This window comes from Oncorhynchus nerka, linkage group LG4 (genome assembly GCF_034236695.1).
Source record: "Oncorhynchus nerka isolate Pitt River linkage group LG4, Oner_Uvic_2.0, whole genome shotgun sequence".
In the NCBI taxonomy this organism is placed as follows: domain Eukaryota; kingdom Metazoa; phylum Chordata; class Actinopteri; order Salmoniformes; family Salmonidae; genus Oncorhynchus; species Oncorhynchus nerka.
This window is the reverse complement of record NC_088399.1, coordinates 92653322-92672536: the sequence shown is the minus strand read 5'-3', so window position 1 is coordinate 92672536 and position 19215 is coordinate 92653322. Positions and strand designations below refer to the sequence as shown.

General features: G+C 43.5%; 2 protein-coding genes across 5 annotated transcripts in view; both read left to right on the top strand.

Annotated features, from left to right (window-relative positions):
* Positions 1–8882, top strand: part of sacm1la (SAC1 like phosphatidylinositide phosphatase a) — a 32908-nt gene extending 24026 nt beyond the window's left edge. The window contains exons 14-20 of one of the 2 annotated variants that reach the window (XM_029658868.2): positions 1075–1213; positions 1769–1838; positions 2754–2826; positions 5347–5440; positions 5709–5801; positions 6051–6108; positions 6476–8882. In XM_029658868.2, the coding sequence (XP_029514728.1) occupies positions 1075–1213; positions 1769–1838; positions 2754–2826; positions 5347–5440; positions 5709–5801; positions 6051–6108; positions 6476–6612 (664 nt within the window). In that variant the 3' untranslated portion in view covers positions 6613–8882. Of the gene's footprint in view, positions 1–1074; positions 1214–1768; positions 1839–2753; positions 2827–5346; positions 5441–5692; positions 5802–6050; positions 6109–6475 lie in introns of those variants that run through there. The other variant, XM_065018035.1, reaches the window with a different exon arrangement.
* Positions 8883–9744: 862 nt separating this feature from the next.
* LOC115128737 (tRNA selenocysteine 1-associated protein 1-like) lies at positions 9745–19171 on the top strand. 3 transcript variants are annotated; one of them, XM_029658869.2, is made up of 10 exons: positions 9929–9951; positions 10033–10065; positions 10537–10634; positions 12954–13056; positions 13558–13610; positions 13720–13851; positions 14033–14149; positions 16769–16964; positions 17135–17168; positions 17508–19171. In XM_029658869.2, exons 2-10 carry the CDS (start codon positions 10042–10044, stop codon positions 17666–17668), a joined length of 918 nt encoding a protein of 305 aa, XP_029514729.1. In that variant the 5' UTR covers positions 9929–9951; positions 10033–10041; the 3' UTR covers positions 17669–19171. The 3 variants fall into 3 exon arrangements, with proteins under 3 accessions (XP_029514730.1, XP_029514729.1, XP_029514731.1); XM_029658870.2 differs by having other exon boundaries at positions 9745–10065; positions 12957–13056; XM_029658871.2 differs by lacking the exons at positions 9929–9951; positions 10033–10065 and adding an exon at positions 10279–10421.
* The last annotated feature ends 44 nt before the right edge of the window (positions 19172–19215 follow it).

Here is a 19215-nt window from a genome sequence, read left to right as displayed (position 1 = left end):
TCACGTTGAGGAAGAGGTTGTTGTCCTTGCACCTCACGGCCAGGTCTCCACTGTGTCATCAAACTTAATGATGGTGTTGGAGTCGTGCCTGACCGTGCAGTCATGAGTGAACAGGGAGTACAGGAGGGGACTGAGCACGCACCCCTGAGGGCCCCCAGTGTTGAGGATCAGCGTGGCAGACGTGTTCTTACCTACCCTTACCATCTGGGGGTGGCCCGTCAGGAAGTCCAGGATCCAGTTGCAGAGGGAGTTGTTTACTCCCAGGGTCCTTAGCTTAGTGATGAGCTTTAAGGTCACTAGGGTGTTGGAACGCTGAGCTGTAGTCAATGCATAGAATTCTCACGTAGTTGTTCCTTTTGTCCAGGTGGGAAAGGGCAGCGTCGAGTGCAATGGAGATCGTATCATCTGTGGATCTGTTGGGGCGGTATGCAAATTGGAGTGGGATTAGGTGTTGTGAGCCATGACCAACCTTTCAAAGCATGTCATGGCTACAGAAGTGAGTGCAATGGGTCGGTAGTCATTTAGGCAGGTTACCTTAGTGTTCTTGGGCACAGGGACTATGGTGGTCTGCTTGAAACATGTTGGTATTACAGACTCAGACAGGTTGAAAATGTCAGTGAAGACACTTGCCAGTTGGGCAGCGCATGCTCTGGGGTACACATCCTGGTAATCCATCTGGCCCCGCGGCCCTGTGAATGTTGACCTGGTTAAAAGTCTTACTCACATCGGCTACGGAGAGTGTGATCACACAGTCATCTGGAACAGCTGATGCTCTCCTGCATGTTTCAGTGTTGCCTCGAAGCGAGCATAGAAATAATTTAGCTCGTGTCACTGGGCAGCTCGCGGCTGTGCTTCCCTTTTTGTAGTCTGTAATAGTTTGCAAGCCCTGCCTACATTTGACGAGCGTCGGAGCCGGTGTAGTACATTTTGGGATTCACCCCTAACCTTGTCTTGTGATTTATAAACTCTCTGTCTCCCTGCAGCGGAGGGGTAGTTGGTGTCCCAACATTACAGTGCTGTTACTGGCTCTGTGGATATGTGTTCTCCTGACTCCTCTGTTGTCTGTCTGTGCAGCTACTTCCTGGTCGACACGGAGGGGAAGGTGTTGTCCCAGCAGAAGGGGACGTTCCGCAGTAACTGCATGGACTGTCTGGACCGTACCAACGTCATCCAGAGCATGCTGGCCCGCCGGTCCATACAGTCCCAGCTACAGGTGTGTGGGTCGTGCACGCTTCTTTTTGCTAGACGGTACACTCCGATGGAGCAGACTGAGTACCCCATTCTGCCTCAATACAGTCCCAGCTACTGGTGTGTGGGTGTTACACTTAAACTCAGAGGGATCCTTTACTGCCGACTGTAACTTGTACAGTCCCAGCTACAGGTAGGAGCTAGGAGGGTTGCACTCATTATCACTTGAAAAAATAAAAACCTGCCCACCGCTCTGCAGTAGTTTTCACAACTCATTATCACTTGACAGATACTCCGCGACCAGGCAGAGTACCTCAAACCCCTTTGTTTCACACACTGTGGGAGTTATCATTCTGACAGTTAAAGAAGAGAAGCAACTTAAGAAAGTTAGAGGTGAGAGGCAGAGAGTTGAACCAAGGGTTGAACAAAGACTACTAGCTACTGTTTCCCACAGTTGAATAACTTACTATTGACCGTATTCTTTTAGAGAAAAATATGAACGACTGAGCCCTGACCCTTGTTCCCTACCCTATCCCCTTCTAAATTGACTTATGTATGCTTGTTTGGTGGTTGTCCACAGAGGATGGGTGTCCTGCATGTGGCCCAGCGGATTGAGGAACAGGCCGATTTTGAGAAGATCTACAAGAATGGTAAGTGGGTCCCGCCCCTCTACAACCCATCACGCTGCAGCATTTTATCCCAGGGCTACCGCTAACCCTGGGTTAAGCTCAGCCCAGGGCTACCGCTAACTCTGGGTTAAGCTCAGCCCAGGGATACCGCTAACTCTGGGTTAAGCTCAGCCCAGGGATACCGCTAACTCTGGGTTAAGCTCAGCCCAGGGCTACCGCTAACTCTGGGTTAAGCTCAGCCCAGGGCTACCGCTAACTCTGGGTTAAGCTCAGCCCAGGGCTACCGCTAACTCTGGGTTAAGCTCAGCCCAGGGCTACCGCTAACTCTGGGTTAAGCTCAGCCCAGGGCTACCGCTAACTCTGGGTTAAGCTCAGCCCAGGGCTACCGCTAACCCTGGGTTAAGCTCAGCCCAGGGCTACCGCTAACTCTGGGTTAAGCTCAGCCCAGGGCTACCGCTAACTCTGGGTTAAGCTCAGCCCAGGGCTACCGCTAACTCTGGGTTAAGCTCAGCCCAGGGCTACCGCTAACTCTGGGTTAAGCTCAGCCCAGGGCTACCGCTAACTCTGGGTTAAGCTCAGCCCAGGGCTACCGCTAACTCTGGGTTAAGCTCAGCCCAGGGCTACCGCTAACTCTGGGTTAAGCTCAGCCCAGGGCTACCGCTAACTCTGGGTTAAGCTCAGCCCAGGGCTACCGCTAACTCTGGGTTAAGCTCAGCCCAGGGCTACCGCTAACTCTGGGTTAAGCTCAGCCCAGGGCTACCGCTAACTCTGGGTTAAGCTCAGCCCAGGGCTACCGCTAACCCTGGGTTAAGCTCAGCCCAGGGCTACCGCTAACCCTGGGTTAAGCTCAGCTTTTAAGTGTCATATGAGGTTGATCTGTCTAGTCTGTCACACTGCTCTGCTCACTAACAATGTCTTGTCTGTTTTCTGTGATAGCTTGGGCTGACAATGCCAATGCATGCGCCAAACAGTACGCTGGTACGGGAGCCTTGAAGACTGACTTCACCAGGTATAGAAATGCGTGTGGGTGTGCTGCTGACCTTTGAACTATACAGTGCCTTGAGATATTTTCTATAACCCCTTGGACTTTTTCAACATTTTGTTGTGTTACAGCCTGAATTTCAAATGGATTAAATTGAGATGTTGTGTTACTAGCCTACACACAATAACCCATAATGTCTAGGTGGAATTATGTTTTTTGACATTTTTACAAATTAATAAAAAGTATTTTATGTTATGGCAAGCCTAAATAAGTTCAGGAGTAAAAATGTGCTTAACAAGTCACATAATATTTAGCATGGATTCATTCTGTGTGAAATAATAGTGTTTAACATGATTTTTTTTAATGACGACCTCATCTCTGTAACCCAGACATACAATTATCTGTAAGGTCCCTCAGTTGAGCAATGAATTTCAAACACCGATTCAACCACAAAGACCAGGGAGGTTTTTCAATGCCTCACAAAGAAGGGCACCTATTTGTAGATGTGTAAAAATAAAAAAAGCAGACGCTGAAGATCCCTTTGAGCATGGTGAAGTTATTAATTACATTTTGGATGATGTATCAATACACCCAGTCACTACAAAGATACAGGAGTCCTTCCTAACTCAGTTGCTGGAGAGGAAGGAAACTGCTCAGGGATTTCATCATGAGACCAATGGTGGATCAACATCGTAGTTATTCCACAATAATAACCTAATTGACAGTGAAAAGGAAGCCTGTACAGAAAAAATATATTCCAAAACATGCATCCTGTTTGCAACTAAGCACTAAAGTAATGATGCAAAAATAATGGCAAATAAATTATGTCCTGAATACAAAGTATTATGTTTGGGGCAAATTGAATAAAACACAGAGTACCACTCTCCATATTTTAATTCATATTGGTGGCTGCATCATGTTATGGGTATGCTTGTAATCGTTAAGGACTGGGGAGTTTTTCAGGATAGAAAAAATTAACGGACTGGAGCTAACCACAGGCAAAATCTGGTTGTCTGCTTTCCACCAGACACTGGGAGATGAATTCACCTTTCAGCACGTCAGTAACCTAAAACACAAAGCCAAATCTACACTGGAGTTGCTTACCAAGACAGTGAATGTTCCTGAGTGGCCGAGTTACAGTTTTGACTTAAATCTACTTGAAAATCTATGGCAAGACCTGAAAATGCTTGTCTAGCGATCAACAACCAATTTTGACAGAGCTTGAAGAATTTTGAAAAGAATAATGGGAAAATGTTACACAATCTAGGTGTGGAAAGCTCTTAGAAACTTACCCAGAAACCCTCACAGATGATTCTACAAAGTATTGAATCGGGTGTGAGTATTGAATGGGCTGTTGTGTGCCGATGGGTGAGATAAAAACATATATTTAATCCTTTCAGAATTCAGGCTGTAACACAACAAAATGTGTAATAAGTCAAGGGGTATGAATACTTTCTGAAGGCACTATGTGTAACGGATGTGAAACGGCTAGCTTAGTTAGCGGTGGTGTTGGTGTAACGGATGTGAATCGGCTAGCTTAGTTAGCGGTGGTGCTGGTGTAACGGATGTGAAACGGCTAGCTTAGTTAGTGGTGGTGCTGGTGTAACGGATGTGAAACTGCTAGCTTAGTTAGCGGTGGTGCTGGTGTAACGGATGTGAAACGGCTAGCTTAGTTAGCGGTGGTGCTGGTGTAACGGATGTGAAACGGCTAGCTTAGTTAGCGGTGCACGCTGACGTAACGGATATGAAACGGCTAGCTTAGTTAGCGGTGCGCGCTGACGTAACGGATGTGAAACGGCTAGCTTAGTTAGCGGTGGTGCTGACGTAACGGATATGAAACGGCTAGCTTAGTTAGCGGTGCGCGCTGACGTAACTGATGTGAAACGGCTAGCTTAGTTAGCGGTGCGCGCTGACATCTGAAATATATATATATATACAGGCCTGGATGTAGATGTGCTGCTGACATCTGAAATATATATATATATATACAGGCCTGGATGTAGATGTGCTGCTGACATCTGAAATGTATATATACAGGCCTGGATGTAGATGTGCTGCTGACATCTGAAATATATATATACAGGCCTGGATGTCTACAGAGACTATGCTTGTTTAGTTTGGAGGTCAACTGTTGGTTGTGTGGCTTCAATTTGAGGTCACCTTTTCTTTCATTTCTATGCAAACTGTCTAGGTACTATCTGGTTGGTAGATAATGTCTGTATGGCCATGAGATGTGAATGGTGGTTATTTCTCCTTCGCCTGTCATTAGTTTTGCTACGTGGACATTATGGTAGACAGCCTGACTACTTGATTGATGGTGACTTGACAGTGTCTGTTATTGATGGTTGTTATTTCCTGTCCTTGTTGGGAGAGTTGACAGTGTGTGTTATTTCCTGTCTCGTTGGGAGTTGACAGTGTGTGTTATTTCCTGTCCTTGTTGGGAGAGTTGACAGTGTGTTATTTCCTGTCTCGTTGGGAGTTGACAGTGTGTGTTATTTCCTGTCCTTGTTGGGAGAGTTGACAGTGTTATTTCTTGTCCTTCGTCAGGACAGGGAAGAGGACCCAGATGGGTCTGGTGATGGACGGCGTGAACTCTGCCATCCGTTACTACAAGAACAACTTCTCTGACGGCTTCAGACAGGTACGTCTGTTTTTTTTTTTTCAATTTTAAAAGGCCTAGAAAAATGATACATTTTGACCTACATAAGGTAGGAATAATGTATTACTGTCAGATATTTGCTGTGTAGTTGGACCAATTTCCTGCTTAAGACCAATATTGTTTTCCTCCAAAATCATAATTTTAGAAAAACATCATTGTTCATCCATGTGTTTTAGCGAGACATGAAGTTATTTCGCTGTGTTTTTGTTGTCACCCCTTTTGTTGCTTAAAAAGGACTGTGTGTCTCCAGGATTCCATTGATTTGTTCCTTGGAAACTATGCTGTTGATGAAACAGACGGACCAACTCCACTCCGCATCCAAAAGGACTGGAAGTTCCTCACGGTCAGTTGCCTCTCTCCAACTCACAGTAGTAATGGGGATGTATCATGGTCAGAAGTGAGGAGAGAGAGAGAGGCCTTTTTTGGGATGTCCTGGCACCAGTCAGAATGTCCAGACTGAGCGTCATGTTTTGTGATTCACGTTCCATGACGTCTTCTCTCCTCCATTTATTTGTATTTATTTTTTTATATTGAGTTCTGCTTTCCACCCCAAACTATGAGTAATGTATTTTTGTTGTCTTTTGTCTTGCAGCTGCCCATCATCATGGTGGTAGCATTCTCCATGTGTATCATCTGCCTCCTCATGGCTGGTAAGAAAACCCCCACCTGACAACCACTTGTCTAAAGGAACATTCTAGCCTTTTAACTTTTAGTTCTGTTAACCTCAGGACACAGTTTGTTCAGTTTGTGTCCTTAACAATTTGCTGTGATCTCCGGTCACACAAATGTATCTATTTATAGTCTCTGACAAGTTTCCCCTCTCTCTCTCTCCATCTTTGTATCCTTGATATTTGTCCCTTCTCTGACGAGTGGTGTCCCTCTCTCTCTCTCTCCATCTTTGTATCCTTGATATTTGTCCCTTCTCTGACGAGTGGTGTCCCTCTCTCTCTCTCTCCATCTTTGTATCCTTGATATTTGTCCCTTCTCTGACGAGTGGTGTCCCTCTCTCTTTCCCAGGTGACACGTGGACTGAGACCCTGGCCTATGTGTTGTTCTGGGGCACTGCTGCCGCCGTCACCGCTGCTGTCATCGTCTTCAACGGCCGTGACTTTGTGGACGCCCCCAAACTGGTGCAGAAAGAGAAGATGGACTGATCGTGTGTGTGTGTGGAAAACAGCTCGACCCAGCGGACTCCTAATACCTCTTCGTCTTCATCCAACTCTTCTTCCTCCTGGCTGCTTGAGGCTCGGACACTACTGACCCGCTCTTCACACTATCCTCCTAGGATGCGTCCCAAATGGCACCCTATTCCCTATATAGTGCACTGGAATAGGGTTCCGTTTGGCATATCGCCCTATGGTTTCTATAGGGGTTTCTACTCTGACCCAGAACTCCTGTTTATCAGGCAGCATACCTACTGAAGCCGCTCTGAACTCTACAGTCTCCCATCAGTCTGGCCTCCTTCACTTCCTTCCTATCCCACATTCCTTAGATCATGGTGTGTACTGACTTTTTTTTTTAATGATGTTTAATTTCTCTGTTGGACAAGGCTGGTGTAGAGTCGGTCAACCTGGGGGAATGGTTTAACCACTTTGAAGGCCCCACACAGTAATGGCTATTACAGAGGTCTCTCAGAACGTTTTGATGGCACTTTAGTGAATTGCAGCGTAATTCTTCATTTTTCATGAAAGCAACTTTTAATAACAAGACTATATTCAATATTCTTGTTATACATTTAGTGAATGGTTTCTTTGGTTTAACTTCTCTGTTTACTGTAATTCAAATGCAATGTATTTTTAAACTACAGAGAAACGGTTGGCACTATAACATGCACTATAATGACTGGGATACTTTGTTTGGAAAGATAACATGTTTTGGTTGTTCTCTTGAATGTAATACGCCTTTGCTATACTACTAGTTTAAAGAACACACGTGTATATATCTAAACTAGCTAGTTCTCCTAGAGACGAATGTGGGGGGGGGGGAATGTATTCCTACTATGTATATGAATCATGCAAAATATTTATGAATTCTATTTTTAAGTAAAAGGATTCTTGCTTAGCTTACCATATTTTTTTGTTGCATTCTGGGTAAACATGAAATAAGTTGCACATGGTATGTGATCTGAGCGGTGGGAGATGTTGTTCATTCATTGTTGGTAATTAGGGTAGTCACTATACCATAGTTATGCCATAACCTTGACTTGTCATTGTTTTCTAGTTTACTTCTCACAGTATTTAGGGATTGTTATGCTCCAGATAAAGAATTTAAATTGACATTTAATTTAATTTAAAACCACACTTTAGACCTGCCTTACAAGCTTGGCCCCCTCCATGATTTGAGGGAGTGGACATAACCATTCCTTGTTATCGTGAATATGATTTCTCCTCTTAATGAGTTTCAGGATTTTCCTCTCTTCAATAGATTTGTTTTGTGGACAGTGTGTTGCAATGCCTTTGTGTGTCTACTTTCCTGTTTGGATGATTTCCATCTTGCATATGCAATGTTGAGCACTTATTCTAAATACAGAAGTAGAGGTCACAGGGTGTAAATTATTTTACAACGTCAGTACAATTCCATTGCTCCTTTTAGAATAGAATAATACAATCTGCCAGTGATTTACTACAGCTTTAAAATGTTAACTTAGAATGTATTAGTTAATATACTTGAACTAATATTTCTTCTAGCTAGGCCGTGGTAACTAAGGAGGGAGGACAAACTCAAGCTTGTCTACTGTTGTGTTTCTATGAACATATCCTTGTAATTATATATATATATATACACTGTATATTTTACAATGAGATTGTATGCTGAGCACTTATTTGCAGAGTCTATACTAAATGTAAAGATCACGCAGTGATGTATTTATTTTTATCTGGATGAGAATTTAGTGATCTTTTGTGAGTCAACCACATTTTAAATGTGTATGATTTGCATGGTGAATATTTTTGCTTATACGGGGATTGGAAAGAATCTTGGGCTTATGTTTTGAATATTTATCTCAGACACTGGAGGTTGGTAGCACCTTTATTAATTCGGGAGGACGTGCTTGTTGTAATGAGGGTAATGGTACTTGATGCCGTTCCAAGCCATTATGATGAGCCTACTTCCCCCCCAGCAGCCTCCACTGTTCTCAGAATATTAATGCATTGTGGAATATGGTTGTTTTTATGAATGCATTAATAGATGATTTTCTTTTCTTTTCCTCCATCATTCCTTTGTTGGTATTCAAAACCCTGAACGTTCCCATATGACCATAATACATGTAACTGGGCTGTGATGTAGCCTGGTCCCAGATGTGTTTGTGCCATCATGCCATCAAATCTGGCATGGAGTTGGCATGATAGCATAAAGAGACTGGAACCCAGGATAGCCACGAAGACCCTGGCCAGTATATCAACTGACTGAGGTTAGTTGTAGATTTTGTAAGTGGTGGGCTGTTTACTATGAAACTCGATCTTGATTGGTTTACCAGAAAGGCCATGTTCCCAGTAGGTGCGCTAAAAGATCATAGACATGACTATTGAATAAAAATATCCAAGTACTGCCACTGGCAAGGACATGTTACTGAGTGGTTCAGGGGTATGACAGGATCAGTAGCTTGCTACAGTAATTTGATGGTAACATTTGACATGATTATACTTATATCCAATCGGATGGAATAAAGCAAACAGCACTATAGTGAACGATGTAAGATCTAACTGCTATTTCATCATGAATCATGAATATACTCGAATAGGTCATCCTACCTATCCCAATACTGGACAACATGAGCTTAACATTACTCCTTAGGCTTAGTTCAAGCACCTTACATGTTCTGTTCTGTTTAAAGGGCGAATTGACTATGGTGCCAAAACAGCCAAATACTCCCTCTAAACCTGACTCGATTCACAATTGCGGTACGGTTCTAGAAACAAATCCCTTCAAAATAATTTCAACAAATGCAAAATACACACGTACTGTAGACTGTTTTTAACTGGTTGCAGCCAACCGTTTTAGTTACAAGTTTGTGGCGTCTGTCTTCCGTTTACACACAGGTGTTCGGAGACGCAGATAGCTAATTAGCACAGGTAGTCCACTCTGTCTTCCATCTGTAACATGGCCAGTAAGAACCCTAATCGTGTAAAGGTATCAATTCAACCTTTAGTTTGTTGACAATTATTTCTCGCTGATATGAAAGATAAGGTCCTTAACTTCCAAAATCATATTGCATGCGATCCATGTTCAGACCGGGCGTCGCGGTTGTTAACAACCCCCCCCACACACAGATAACTCCTTTGCTCAATAAACCTTGTGTAATTGAACTGAGTCACGATTTAAGGCCAAAATTTCCCCCAATGTCCTAGAACTAGGTAATGACCTTGCTGTAAATTACTGTTAACTGACACATTCCCTACTTATTTGATCCCACGTAAGAGGTTTATGGATGAGAGATTAGTTTTGCGCATGCGCAGAAACGTAATTTTTCTGTCGCTTCCGACGCGTACAAAGAGGTTTGTTGTCTTTAAAGGGTTTACAGCTCACTTGTTAGTAAAGAAACGCTTTTTAAAATTATTTTTTATTTACAAATTCAGGTCCAAAACATGAGCACACTATGGATGGGAAACGTGAGTATCGAACCATTTCAGTCGATATATATTTTTTTATACTTTCTGCTTATTTGCCAGCATACAGACGTTATTTGGTTAGATAGCTAACGTTAGGCGGCTACATGCAGAACGTTAGGCGGCTACATGCAGAACGTTAGGCGGCTACATACAGAACGTTAGGCGGCTACATGCAGAACGTTAGGCGGCTACGTGCAGAACGTTAGGCGGCTACGTACAGAACGTTAGGCGGCTACGTGCAGAACGTTAGGCGGCTACGTACAGAACGTTAGGCGGCTACGTGCAGAACGTTAGGCGGCTACGTACAGAACTTTAGCTAACTGACTTGGTTTATTAGTGCTAACTTGATGCAGATGGTACTGCATTTTGACACCTAATTAAGTAGCGAAACGCAGTCTTTATAATAGTTGCAGGTGACTTATATCTACGTTAACATGTTATGATAACGTTTTACTGTGTTTGTTTTGGTAGTTGGAGCCCTACATGGACGAGAAGTTCATAACCCGAGCCTTCGGCACCATGGGGGAGTTGGTGGTGAGTGTACGGATTATACGCAACAAGATGACTGGGTGAGTGGTTTTTTCCGCCTAACGTTAGTGCGTTTGACCTGAAAGTGTAGATCCGGTAACGTTAGTGCGTTTGACCTGAAAGTGTAGATCCGGTAACGTTAGTGCGTTTGACCTGAAAGTGTAGATCCGGTAACGTTAGTGCGTGTGACCTGAAAGTGTAGATCCGGTAACGTTAGTGCGTTTGACCTGAAAGTGTAGATCCGGTAACGTTAGTGCGTTTGACCTGAAAGTGTAGATCCGGTAACGTTAGTGCGTTTGACCTGAAAGTGTAGATCCGGTAACGTTAGTGCGTTTGACCTGAAAGTGTAGATCCGGTAACGTTAGTGCGTGTGACCTGAAAGTGTAGATCTGGTAACGTTGTCAACATTTGTGTGGCTATTTATTGCAGCTATGACAATGCGTAATTAGCCAGGACAAACCTTTTTAAACATTTTCACTGATAAAGTCGATAGCAGGTTTTGGGCTCATTCAGTAATTTTTTCCCCCTGATAAAGTAGATTCCTGTTGAAAAAAGTACAGTTTATATTGCTAAATATACATTGAAAATTATAATTTAGTTGCTTCCTGTTGTCATGGCTTTTTGATATATGGCGGAGTGTCAAAACACCGGTTTAGCTGAACAAATTCACAATCAGTATGCTGAAATAAATTGTGATATTTTGAAGACCAATACATAAATTCATTCCTACAGACGTCACACTTTTGTTCAGATTACTTGTATTTTGCTAAACTAGTACCTTCTAAACTGGTTCAAATCCCAGAGCCGACTAGGTTAAAAATCTTTCTGTGGCCTTGAGCAAGGCACTTAACCCTGATTATATGTCAGCTGTAAGACTCTGGATAAGAGCTTCTGCTAAATGACCTAAATGTAATGAACTTGGGTATAGTACATCTATCTGTTTATAGATGACGACCTGTAATACTACATCTATCTGTTTATAGATGACGACCTGTAACACTACATCTGTCTGTTAATAGATGACGACCTGTAACACTACATCTATCTGTTAATAGATGACGACCTGTAACACTACATCTATCTGTTTATAGATGACGACCTGTAACACTACATCTATCTGTTTATAGATGACGACCTGTAACATCTATCTGTTTATAGATGACGACCTGTAATACTACATCTATCTGTTTATAGATGACGACCTGTAACACTACATCTATCTGTTTATAGATGACGACCTGTAATAGCCATTTATCAAGTTCTATATCCGGGAAGATTCTTTTTGGTAGATGGCCAATACGGAGAAGGAAACGCAACATTTGTTTTGACTGGATAATTTAAACGAATAACCATCTCACATCGGGCTCTAAACAGAGGCAGGGGTTGGGTTTCTTTTAAATGATAGTTTAACTCTCAAATCCATTAATTCATGTGAGACCAGAGACATTTTTTTTATAGGAGCAGCCCCCCCTAAAAAATGTCTAAAGCATCACTTACACTTACCGTAAGTGCTCCGTTGCGATTGAAGGCTCCCGTTGCGATTGAAGGCTCCCGTTGCGATTGAAGGCTCCCGTTGCGATTGACGGCTCCCGTTGCGAGACTAGCGTGGCATACTTCTTCAGACTGGTCTGTCTGTCAAAGAACAGGAAGTTACCAAACTACAGAAGTAGATGAGAAGATGTGGTTTTTGACAATGGGTTTATGGGATTGCTAGTAATTTGTAAACAATGACTCATTCCTTTTAAGTGAGTACCATTCCTGTTTTACTTTGTGATGGTAATGAAATTTGTGTGTAACTGAGTGTTTATGGGTAATATGAACAAGGCTTAAGTTCCACTACGGACTGGATTGAGTATGGAAAAAAAAAAACGGATCAAAATAAACAGATCAATATCTTTGCTTTAGTCCCAATCGATTTTGTGAGATTGTGATCACTATGAACTTTTATGCTAACATCACTGATCTGAGGTAAAAAGGATTTGTATATCCTGTCATTCTTGTGGAGTGTGAACTTTAGTCTGTGTGATGTAGTTGCATGTTCTGTCCGCCGTAGGGAAATTAGCGTACTATAACGTAATTTAAATGAACACACTCACACATTTTTACAACAATTACATCTAATTCTTCGTACTTTAAGAGTTTTAAAAAAAATGCTCCTAACCATAATTTAACCAGGCACTCTAGACTAGAGCGTCCACCGGGTCTCTGCAGCAGGAGCTTTGACCTCCCTACAAGGAGTGGCATGATGGCACAAACCCGACTGGTACCCAGGCTATAGCTACACCCAATACACAGCTAAAAGAAGCCATCCTTTTGAATGCAACATTGGACCGTTATGCCTTCTCTGTGTTGCTCTTCAGTAGGGGTGCAGCAGGCTACTGCTTCGTGGAGCTGACGGATGAAGCCACAGCTGAGCGGTGTCTTCGTAAAGTCAATGGAAAAGCACTGCCAGGAGCCACACCGGTAAATATACCATTTAACAAGGCTACTTGGATGTTATGGATTCTAGGAAGCATGCCGAATGGCACCCTATCCCCTATATAGTGCACTACTTTTGACCAGAGCCCTATGGCACCCTATTCCCTATATTGTTCACTACTTTTGACCAGAGCCCTATGGCACCCTATTCCCTATATTGTTCACTACTTTTGACCAGAGCCCTATGGCACCCTATTCCCTATATAGTGCACTACTTTTGACCAGAGCCCTATGGCACCCTATTCCCTATATAGTTCACTACTTTTGACCAGAGCCCTATGGCACCCTATCCCCTATATAGTTCACTACTTTTGACCAGAGCCCAATGGGATGCAGACCTAAATTGTAGCAGTTTATAAATGCTCCCTTTTGGTGACTTGAGCCAAACAGAAGATCTCTATGCAATTAGCCACATTGTGGCGTTTGTATAGGTTAATGCATATTGTAAATTATCATTTTTAAAGGAAGCCTTTTTGTACTTAACAGCCTCGAAGATTCAAGTTAAACCGGGCCACTTTTGGGAAGCAAGGAGAAAGCGGGTATATCAACAAGCTCGATTGTAAGTCAAACTGTATGTCATGAGATGCCTTATAGAAGCATTGTAAATTAACGGCAGAACTCCCCGCCCCCCATTTCTCTCTGCTACAGTCCACTCTATTCCCTGTTTGTTGGGGATCTCACACCTGAAGTGGATGACGGGATGCTCTACGAGTTCTTTTACAACCGCTACCCTTCCTGTCGTGGGGGAAAGGTGGTGCTGGATGGCACGGGGAACTCCAAGTGAGTCCAGCAGGATATTATAGTCATTATGCTGGGTTTCCATACATCCGGATTTATGTGATTATATATTTTTTTAAATGTCTAAACTTCTTCCACTACATGTACCAACAAAAAAAAGTATTCACAGCTGAAGCGCTCTAGTTATTTACTTACTTTGTTTGAATGTTTCTCTTGTTTCCAGGGGTTGTGGGTTTGTCCAGTTCCCAGACCAGAGGCTTCAGAAGCTGGCGCTGGAGGAGTGTCAGGGAGCGGTGGGGCTCGGGAGCAAGCCACTACGACTGAGCCAAGCTGCTAACAAGTGAGTTATACTTCAGTTCTTACTGTGTTAAAATCCTATAAGTTGTCTCTAGACATGGATTATATTCCGTAGTGTAGTAAGAACTTGCCTCCTTCATTTGTAAAACCAGGGTTGTAGCATAACCCATTAGTTTTCCAAACCACCTTTACATGACCATAAGACACCTTCTCGTCTTAACATCTTATTCCAAAATCATGAGTATTAATATGGAGTTGGTCCCTTCTTTGCTGCTATAACAGCCTTCACTCTTTTGGGAAAGGCTTTCCACTAGATGTTGGAACATTGCTGCAGGGACTTGCTTCCATTCAGCCACAAGAGCATTAGTGAGGTCAGGCACTGATGTTGGGGCGATTAGGCCTGGCTCGCAGTCGGCGTTCCAATTACATCTCAAAGGTGCTCGATGGGGTTTAGGTCAGGGCTCTGTGCAGACCAATCAAGTTCTTCCACACTGATCTTGACAAACCATTTCAGTATAGACCTCGCTTTGTGCACTGGGTAATTGTCATGCTGGAACAGGAAAGGGTCTTTCCCAAACTGTTACCACAAAGTTGGAAGCACAGAATCCTCTAGAATGTCATTGTTTGCTCTAGCGTTAATATTCCATTCACTGGAACTAAGTGGCCTAGCCCGGACCATGAAAAACAGCCCCAGACCATTATTCCTCCTCTACAGAACTTTACTGTTGGCACGACGCATCGGGGCAGGTAGTGTTCTCCTGGCATCCGCCAAACCCAGAGTTGTCTGTTGGACAGCCAGGTGGTGAAGTGTGATTCATCACTCCACAGAACACGTTTCCACTGCTCCAGAGTCCAATGGTGGCGAGCTTTACACCACTCCAGCCGACACTTGGCATTTGCACATGGTGATCTTAGGTTTGTGTGTGGCTGCTCTGCCATGGAAACCCATTTTCATGAAGTTCCCAACGAACAGTTATTGTGCTGAAGTTGATCCAGAGGCAGTTTGGAACTTGGGAGTGAGTTTTGCAACACTTCGATGCTGAGCCTTTGTTGCTCCTAGACATTTCCACTTCACAATAACAGCACTTACAGTTGACCGGGGCAGCTCTAGCAGGACAGCAATATGACAAACTGACTTGTTGGAAAGGTGGCATCCTATGATGGTGCCACGTTGAAAGTCACTGAGCTCTTCAGTAAGGTCATTTTACTACCAATGTTCGTCTATGGAGATTTTATACACCTGTCAACAACGGGTGTGGCTGAAATAGTTTTATCCACTAATTTGAAGGGGTGTCCACATACTTGTGTGTGTATAGTGTATTTTTATTTAACTAGGCAAGTCAGTTAAGAACAAATTCTTATTTTCAATGATGGCCTAGGAACAGTGGGTTAACTGCCTGTTCAGGGGCAGAACGACAGCTTGGGGGTTTGAACTTGCAACCTTCCGGTTACTAGTCCAACGCTCTAACCACTAGGCTACCCTGCCGCCTCTACACTCTAACCACTAGGCTACGCTGCCGCCTCTACACTCTAACCGCTAGGCTACCCTGCCGCCTCTACACTCTAACCACTAGGCTACCCTGCCGCCTCTACACTCTAACCACTAGGCTACCCTGCCGCCCCTACACTCTAACCACTAGGCTACCCTGCCGCCTCTACACTCTAACCACTAGGCTACCCTGCCGCCTCTACACTCTAACCACTAGGCTACGCTGCCGCCTCTACACTCTAACCGCTAGGCTACCCTGCCGCCTTTACACTCTAACCGCTAGGCTACCCTGCCGCCTCTACACTCTAACCGCTAGGCTACCCTGCCGCCCCTACACTCTAACCACTATGCTACCCTGCCGCCTCTACACTCTAACCACTAGGCTACGCTGCCGCCTCTACACTCTAACCGCTAGGCTACGCTGCCGCCTCTACACTCTAACCGCTAGGCTACGCTGCCGCCTCTACACTCTAACCGCTAGGCTACCCTGCCGCCTCTACACTCTAACCGCTAGGCTACCCTGCCGCCTCTACACTCTAACCGCTAGGCTACGCTGCCGCCTCTACACTCTAACCGCTAGGCTACCCTGCCGCCTCTACACTCTAACCTCTAGGCTACCCTGCCGCCTCTACACTCTAACCGCTAGGCTACCCTGCCGCCTCTACACTCTAACCGCTAGGCTACGCTGCCGCCTCTACACTCTAACCGCTAGGCTACCCTGCCGCTAAGCTGTGTCTGTATATCCAACGTATTGTTTGTCTATTCCCCTCGTCAGTCTTTTGCTCTCAAGAAGACCTGAGTAGAATATCTTATTTTTTAAACTCAAAGATGTAGGTTTAATCATTGTCCAATTCCTCAGGTTACCCATAATGTGCTTTCTTTTCTCAATTCAATTTAAGGGCTTTATTGTCATGGGAAACATATGTTAACATTGCCAAAGCAAGTGAAGTAGATAATAAACAATGAAAATGAACAGTAAACATTACACTCACAAAAGTATAAAGACATTACACATGTCATTATGCGCAAATAGTTAAAGTACAAAAGGGAAAATAAATAACCATAAATATGGGTTGTATTTACAGTGGTGTTTGTTCTTCACTGGTTGCCCTTTTCTTGTGGCAACAGGTCACAAATCTTGCTGCTGTATCGCTCTCTCCCTCTCCTTTTTAGAACTCGGCATAATCAATCAGACAACAGGGGATGGGGGTCCCACGGAGGAGGCTACAGACACAACCACAACCAATACAATCAGCACAATCAACAGCCGTACGGTAGTGGATGGGGCTCTTGGGGCTACGACCAGAATGGGGGCAACTATGGCGGCTACAACTACAACCAGTATGATTACACACAGAATCCTGCACAGGTAAGATTTGCTGCCTGGCATCCCCTTTACTGGTGATGTGTTTACGTAGCTCAACGTCACTTTGTTGTTAGACATGCAACATTAACACCTTCATGCCTTGTTGTATCCTTCATGTAGTTATGACTTTTCAATATACATCGTCATTTTATTAAACTCATTTAACATTTCAGGAAAATGAAGCTTTTGAAGATGATGGTCTGGAAGGTTGGTGTTTTTTGTTGTTGTTTTTCCCCCTACTTTTTTTTCACCAGACTAGTGTGGACGATGAGCTAAAACATTCTTGAGAAATTTTAGGTGGTTCATAATGACGATGGATTGATATCCTGCATGTTCAGAGGATTTAACAGTATATGTAATTTAGTGGACTCGTGCTTTTGTGATGAGGTAGACCTGCCTGCAACTTCAGAATCATTTGTCTCCCTCGGCCCAAGGGGGAATTTCCTCCTAGATCTAATGGTTAAAGGCATTGGTTTCCCCGTTAGAGAGACTGGGGTTCAGATCCCACCTGTATAATCACTGTGGCAACCTTTCCCTCTATTGTAGATCCTAACCCAGAGCTGGATGTGGTGGAAGCCAACAGGAAGTTTATGGAACACAGTGAGGAACTGTATGATGCCCTTATCCAGTGCCACTGGCAACCCTTGGAATCCTCGGAACAAACCTTTGGAACCACGAGTACCCTTCTAGAACCTGTCTACTGTTGAGGCAATATCCTCTTGCTATGTTATTTGGCCTCTCATATTATTTTCTGTAGGCTAAAGACATCCCCAGTCCTTGACAATAACTGCCATTTGCTTACAAACGTTGTTTGTTAATCAACAAAAAATGATTTATTTTGTGCATCTATTGACATCACTTTTTTTTAACAACAAAGAAACTGGACACGTGGCTCATCATGTACCTAAGAATAGCTTCCCATTTTCATGTCTTATGCTTTGCTAAACCGCAACGATGATGTCTGTATCCTAAATGGCCCTCTATTCACTTAAGTGCAGAATAGCTTTTTTTCAGGGCCCGAAGGTCACTGGTCAAAAGTAGTGCACTGGTATAGGGAATTTGAGGGCCATTTCAGTGTTTTAATTTTTTTTTAAATGAATGTCGTTTCTCTTCTCAATTGAGGAGTAAGTGATTAAGTAATCTGCAGTGTTACACTGCCTTCTGTCTGTTTCCATGTTGTTTGTAAAGTAAGAATAAACATGTATCATGTTGCCAGGTAGAAATGTCCTATAGAATGTCCCAACCAAAATGACAGTTGTTTCCAGTCACATAGAGTTTAGCAAACATACAATGTTGTGGAACGGCTGCAGATAGAAATGACATGTCTCAGAGCTGAGGTGATTTCCTTCTACATGTCACAGAGCTGACTGAGGTGATTTCCTTCTACATGTCACAGAGCTGACTGAGGTGATTTCCTTCTGCATGTCACAGAGCTGACTGAGGTGATTGTTCTATATTTTGTTTCTATCTCAACGTTCCAAAAACATTGTACACTGCTTAATGTGCCCCGGCCTCTATTGAGTGAGAGGGCTCCGCATGGCCGGTTCAATCAACAGAACACCACATGACAGTCGCAAGGTTTCCCGGTGACTGAAGGGGGAGGCATGGGCTGCCATAGCCAGAGGGACCTCCATTGAATGAATCCCATGGTGGATAGGATTTGAGATTATTTTGCATGACTAGGTATACTCTGAGTGTGTGTTTTTTTTTATTTTTAGTTTGAATTCCTTTTTGTAATCATCTTCTGCAGTTGTGAGACTTCTTCCTCCTTTTATTTGACTTATCTATGTACATATTGTTTTTTATCAAAATGACGATACCTTTTTAAAGCCCTTTTTATGAACTGATTTGATTGACTATCCACTTCATTACCATACGCTTTACTCACAACCAAGGCCTGTATGCAATGACAGATGACAGTTTTGGACAATGATGTATATAATACAGTGTTCATGTGCTAGTCAGAACTAGGAAATATCTACCTTGGTAACTGGGTGGATGTGTAGAACTACAACCAGATAGCAAGTCGTACATTTCCTAGTTCCGACTGGCACTTGAATTCGACATTAAACACTGGATTGTTGAAGCTATGTATTGGCAGTTGAGAGGCGTTGACGACACAGGTCGGCCATATTGGCACTCCCCAGTGGAGAAGTAGGCATTAATGGAATTCTACTGTATTTCAATTAAATGTTTCAAGGACAAAATTACATGTATTTGAACTTTTTTTTTGTAGTGGGGACATTAACATTTA

What these genes read in the sequence shown, in the direction of transcription:
- LOC115128737 (XM_029658869.2), top strand. Translation starts at nt 10,042, where the DNA reads ATGAGCACACTATGGATGGGAAAC. An exon ending in GCACACTATGGATGGGAAAC is followed by an intron (nt 10,066 to 10,536) that starts GTGAGTATCGAA and finishes TTGTTTTGGTAG; the next exon opens with TTGGAGCCCTACATGGACGA. An exon ending in ACACACAGAATCCTGCACAG is followed by an intron (nt 16,965 to 17,134) that starts GTAAGATTTGCT and finishes TTAACATTTCAG; the next exon opens with GAAAATGAAGCTTTTGAAGA.